The sequence below is a fragment of the Clupea harengus genome, chromosome 1 (genome assembly GCF_900700415.2).
Source record: "Clupea harengus chromosome 1, Ch_v2.0.2, whole genome shotgun sequence".
Taxonomy (NCBI): domain Eukaryota; kingdom Metazoa; phylum Chordata; class Actinopteri; order Clupeiformes; family Clupeidae; genus Clupea; species Clupea harengus.
In genome coordinates this window covers 31,586,753-31,592,821 of record NC_045152.1, presented here as the reverse complement: position 1 = coordinate 31,592,821, position 6,069 = coordinate 31,586,753, and the positions used below count along the sequence as shown (strand labels likewise).

The following is a 6,069-nucleotide window of genomic DNA, read 5'->3' as shown; positions in this document are numbered from 1 at the left end:
AAGTCTACGTGTTAGCAGCGCAGTGTGATACAGGATCATTTCTGACATCATCCTGGACTGCAGTCAGTCACACTGAGACACAGCAGGAGAGAGAGACCCACGCCAGCAGCATACAGCTACTTGAAGTGTGTCAGAGGCAAAGACAGCAAAGTCACCTCTAGCATGCACATGCACATAAAATATGCCTGTTTCTGGCCAAATCATCCTCAAACTGCACCTCGAAAGCACACTGAGGGCCTCATTTACTAACATTTGCGAGCGCAGCGTAATCCGCGCCTTTGCCAAACCGCATTTATAGCGCACGGTGTGTTTCTGCATTTTGCGTCGTATTTATCAAACAAGAACCTCGTCGCGTAATCAGCGCCTAACCCCGCCCATTAGTGTTAATAGCGTGCCGCTAAAACAGGGAAGAAAGGGCCTGCGTGTTCCTGCCACCTTGGATGATGAGTTAGAATTAGAGCTTTTGGTTCACAAGGTTACAGCAAACTTAGCTTTTGGGAGTGCTCAATTAATAATTTTATATTTTAATAAATTAACCAATTTTTATTAATAAATTATTGATTGAATAAATGTACATATAAATTGAGACAAATGATGCTCTCGGAATGTAATGCTATACAGCAATTTGCAAGGGTTTTAACCAAGATAATAGCATGAGTTATAGAGAGCATTGTCCTGATATTGTTTTTACATTACTTCAGATCTGGAATGCTGTCGCGATTGCTGAAAAACTCATGTAATGTATTTTTAATTGTGAATGCAGAAATAAAGCCATTGTGTGGAATCCCTGGTCTGACTGTATATCACCCAACACCTGCACAACTGAGGGTCGTTACACTGGTGACCACCAGTCCACACTACGTTGTCAGGGGCAATGGAGGTTTTCAGATACGCTAACGTTGCCATGGCACTGGGGGTAGCTTGCGCTCGAGAGGCTATAACGTCAAAATAAACATGGTAGGTGAAATGAATATGCTGCTCTGTCTCTACAATTTACTTAGTTTAGTTAGTGTACTTCAAGTACAAGTTCTTTTCCTGAATAGATACGCGTTACTCCTACGCAGAAGGGCTGAACTCTTCTTCTACATGTTACATCAAACGCTAGCGAGCTAAGCAGCACAGATGGATGTCTAACCCTGCTGGGATTGGAGGAACTCTCGCTCTCTCATTCAGTGAGTGAACTCAGCTTCGTTCAGGCAATTCTACTCCCTGGATGATGGGAGTTTGACACATAACATCTGAGCTCCTCTTCAACAGCGCTGCCTATTACTTGGGAAATGAGTCAGGCAAGCCATGGTGTATAGTATTTTTTTTTTGGCATAATTAGTCCTGACACCGTAAAAAATAATGAATCCACGCCTCTCCTTCTTTTCTCAACGCAATGAATGGGCATGACAGGGAGATAGAGCCCTCAAGCTACATATGTTTACAGCTCATTGAACTAGACTAGAGCATATTGGAAGGTTTCTCTTTAAAAAAAAAACACACACACTGTCTACGACGATGACAGCTTTGAACCCTTTGTAACCCTGCATCCATTTTTTGAAAGTAGACTTTGGGGACATGAACACGTTGTAGATTATATAGTGGAGATGAGAGTTGTGCGGTGTTCACAGTTGTGGCCTGACCTGGAAGGAGCTGAACAAGAGGTCGATGAAGAGTTTGGTGAGGCGCAGTCCTAAGGCGCGATCTGAGGTAGACTCGTCAGTGACAAAGGAAAACAGGACTGGATGGATGCCAAGCAGCGGAATGAGGGTGAGGGTGGACTTAGCCAGTCTGCGGAGGAGAGAGAAGAAGCAAACAAGTAAACAAATAAATATGCACATATTCATTCATTCATTCATTCATACATATATTCATACATACATATATACATACATATTCACAGTACATACATACACACATTCATACATTTATGAATATAAAGACAACATGATATAGTATAGGATCAAATAAAAAATAAACCTTTATGATTTTTGTGTTGTGTTTAAGAACGGCTCTCACCGAAACTTGTAGTCGGAGTATCTCATTTGATGCGCTCTCAGCTTAGACACAAGGATCTTAATGATGCGGATGAAAATGAAGAAGTTTATCTGGAGAGAGTCAAACAAAGAAACAAAGAAACAGTTAGACAAACTGAAAAAACAGTTTTAGGCCTGCTTTCCTGGTTCAGAATCAAGTTAAAGTCAAAATGTTTTAAAGTGTTCAATACAAATATGTCCTTAGTTAAAAGTTACTTTCCACATTCCCACCTGTCCCTAAAATAGTCGTGTGGGGGGTGGTGAGCAGTGATTCTGCGGGCTACGTGTGTAAAACGCAGGAACTGAACAGTACACAGAGGCATCTCAAACACAGGAATTCCTGAATGATAGGACCTCTCAAGATCACCGTGGAAGCTGTGCATCACGTGAGTTCCTCAGAAAAGGCCGATGTTGTTTACGGTATGAGTGCCTGTCTCAAGCAGAGTCTGGAGGGCTACTCGGCTTTCTCAAACTATCAATCTGTGCTCTTTTCACCGTGTCACAAACGAAGATTACATTTCAACCTCAAACCTCAACCCAAACCTGAAGAAATGGAAGATGTATAGTGATTTTGATTTAGTATACTCTCAACCACAACCTACTTTCCACAAGCCATGTATTATAGAAGTCTCTTTAATATTGCATGGGATGGTAAGGCGAGGACACACGAGAGCAATGCTAACTGAATGCAATGGAGTGAAACAGGATTGCTGAATGTATAGAAGTGCTCTGGGATCTGGGACTCCGGGACAGTTGAGCTTTAAACACATTCTACATGCTACGGTTCAACATTTATTGTCCTCCGCACTCACTCTTTCTTGTACTTAACACTCATTCCTTAACACTTTCCACAGCTCCTCATATGGGTTTACATCGAGAAGAGAGAGAGAGAAAGAGAGAGAAAGAGTGAATGAAAGACTCATTATTGAGGCTTGTAAGGAAACAGAAGGGATGGAAAGGAGAGGAGAGGAGAGGAGAGGAGAGGAAAGGAGAGGAGAGGAGAGGAGAGGAGAGGAAAGGAGAGGAGACGAGAGGAAAGGAGAGGAGAGGAGAGGAGAGGAGAGGAAAGGAGAGGAGAGGAGAGGAGAGGAGAGGAGAGGAGAGGAGGGAGAGGAGAGGAGAGGAGAGGAGAGGAGAGGAGAGGAGAGGAGAGGAAAGGAGAGGAGAGGAGAGGAGAGGAGGGGAGAGGAAAGGAGAGGAGAGGAGAGGAGAGGAGAGGAGAGGAGGGGAGAGGAAAGGAGAGGAGAGGAGAGGAGAGGAGAGGAGAGGAGAGGAGAGGAGGGAGAGGAGAGGAGAGGAGAGGAGGGGGGGTGGAGGAGGAGAGAGTGTCACACATGTCTCACCAGCACTGAGAGCAGTATGGGCGAGCGTATGATCCACCAGTACTCCATGTTTATATTCTGCTCCCAGCACCTGAAAGAGGCCAAGAGGCCAAGAGGCAGAGTTAGCACATCATTCATGCAAGAGATTGGATATTTGCTTACATTACCTTCCCTCACTTGTGGTTGTTTGTATGTGTCAACCAACTAACTAACTCTTACTCCCATCAACACCCATTTCTAATAGGACACAGAGAAGAGGCTTCAGCTCTCCTCAAAGCACAGCTATCTCTCCAAGATGTGTTGAGGTCTTCCTCCTGCTCAAACTTTTATGTCTCTGTCCCACCCCCCACCCCACCCCACCTCTTTCCCTCTGTCCATGTCTTTATTTCTCTCTCTCTCTCTCTCTCTCTCTCTCTCTCTCTCTCTCTCTCTCTCTCTCTCTCTCTCTGGTAATGGCCTCTTATTTGTTCTGACACAAAAGCAGCACAAAGTGAGCAGGCAGTGAAGGAGCTTGTCTCTGTGACCAGGGGGGTAGTTATCCAGGGATGAATTCGGCTCTTATGAACTCGCCAAAGAAGAGGAAGAATAAAAGGGGCAGACACGCTGAAAGGTTAGTTGGCCAGAATAGAACACGAGGAAGACCACTGGCTGCTGGGGGGGGGGGGGGGGGGGACTGGGGCATTCTGCGGAAGACCGACAAGCAATCACTTAGCACACAAATGCCACAGTGTTGTTTAGATGATTTATATAACAGCCTGAGGTGTTTTTGCAGGTGTTGCAGTATTATCCTCTCTCATCTACTGCACTCGTTAATCTGGCTTGTTTTGCCATGTTTACTGTGCCTGGCAAAAGGCCCTGAGGACCCACAGTGTCACAGAGGTAGAAGAGCAGAGATTCCGTGAAATGCACCAGGTCGTGTTGGGACATAAGCCCATCCTGACATGAGCCCGGTGCAGGAAATGCTATTACGGGCCGCAGACACTGCCAGTTTTGGGATGAAACAGAGCGGTGAATGCTAAGCTCTGCCTTAGCTGAGGTGTGTACTCAACTCTACTCTACTGCTATGCCTATCAGAGTCAGAGTCAGGGATCAGAGTCAGGCCAACAAGTGTAATTTGCCACTTCATTGAACTGGAATTGCATGGCCATAAGCTATCTAGTCCTTTCATAGATTTTTCAATCTGCCATAACTAAGAGCTTTGGCTCTGACACACGCCAGAGCGCACGGGTGACCATGGTGCCCCTTTAAAACATCAAAATGTTGCTGTGCTGTGACCTTAGAAGAAAAGCTCAGGACCCCATAACGTCTCTGCCAGAATATGAAAGTTTGACAGTAACAGCTAAGAGGAGAGGCTCCTCTTGCGGGCACACACACCGAGATACATTTTCACGGGTCGATAAAAGGTGTGAGTGTAATTGCAATGGCCCGTTCGATAGACAAAATACCATCTCAGAAAGCCAAGGCGGTCAAGAGAGGAACACTTACTCCTCATTCTCATACAGATACTTCACGATCACCCAAGGAAATACGAATATCAGTGGGATGCCTGTCAGAAAGAAAAAAAGCAGCATGACACAGACTGATCAGCAGGGCAGCAGTCACCTTATCTAGAAGTAATAATAACAATAATAATAACAGTACAATAAGTTTATATAGCACTTTTTGGGATTGCCAAATACAGATCTATAAGGTGGTCTAACAAAACAAATGAATACTATAAAGTAAACATTAAATTGGTAGCTGAAAAAAACAATTTCATTAAAGGGATGGAGAGTTTCTTGCCCTCCTCTCTGATCCTGCTCACCCCAGCCGATGCACAGGTAGACACCAAAGTAGTTCTTCTCAGTAAGCACCGTGACCACGAGGAGGTTGTGCAGGTAGATTCCCTCCACGAGGAGCCAATAGCTGTTAGCGGTAATGCTGTACTGCATCATCACAACGGCAATCCGACAACCAACCGCTGTCTGAAACATGAGCACGGCGCAACACACATGAATGTACACGGGTGTTACTGGGAATTTGGAATATTCATCAACCTAATTCTATGGTCAGACTCTACAATGAGGGTTAAAGTTGCAATGTAAGCATTAAGATCAGGGTTTTGGTTTAGGTTTCTGTCGTGGGTCGACTGACCTCGTTATTCACCAGCCAGCCCACTTCGTAATCAGTGTTGATGTCCTGGCCGATGTTGAAGAACGGCCTCTCAATGAAAGCATCTTTGATAAGGATGGACATGGCTCTCAGGATGAAAGAGGCAAACAGGTTCATGTGGATGTTGTTCCTGGTGCAGTGAAGCTTCCTGTGGACAAGGGCAAGGCCATTCAAAAACGGGATAAACCAGAGCGCTTCATTCGTCTGCTCATCAAAGGATTGTTCCACAAATGATGCTTGACCAACAGACAGCCATTTAGTACATGTGTTCATCACTAAACATGTGCACTAGATCCTACATGGGCATTTATGTATTGTATACTATTATTTCTTCAATTACTGTTATTCTTGTGACCACCACTGAGAAAGTACATTTGCCCTTCTGAAGAACTCCACTGGTCATTAAGAAATGGTGCTTCAATATTCCCAGAAGATGAAGTGTCACCTGAAAGCCATCAGGATCCCAAGTGCCAGCACCAGAGCACCCAGGGACAGGGAGTACCCCACGGTGTACATGGCCCGGAACATACTGAGGATCTTCCCGTGCTGTCATACACACACAGATAAAAAAACAC

General features: G+C 44.9%; 1 protein-coding gene across 4 annotated transcripts in view; it reads right to left on the bottom strand.

Moving 5' to 3' along the window:
- The window catches only part of gcgra (glucagon receptor a), a 49,291-nt gene that overhangs the window by 10,030 nt on the left and 33,192 nt on the right, over positions 1-6,069 (bottom strand). For all 4 annotated transcript variants that reach the window (XR_004164641.2, XR_004164642.2, XM_031576320.2 and 1 more), the window contains exons 6-12: positions 5,940-6,040; positions 5,477-5,642; positions 5,148-5,307; positions 4,829-4,889; positions 3,365-3,434; positions 2,005-2,093; positions 1,629-1,776 (exon numbers count right to left, since the gene is read on the bottom strand). Coding sequence is in view for 2 of the 4 variants with exons in the window: in XM_031576320.2 (XP_031432180.1) it covers positions 1,629-1,776; positions 2,005-2,093; positions 3,365-3,434; positions 4,829-4,889; positions 5,148-5,307; positions 5,477-5,642; positions 5,940-6,040 (795 nt within the window). In the remaining 2 variants the exon portion in view is untranslated. The remainder of the gene's footprint in view (positions 1-1,628; positions 1,777-2,004; positions 2,094-3,364; positions 3,435-4,828; positions 4,890-5,147; positions 5,308-5,476; positions 5,643-5,939; positions 6,041-6,069) is intronic.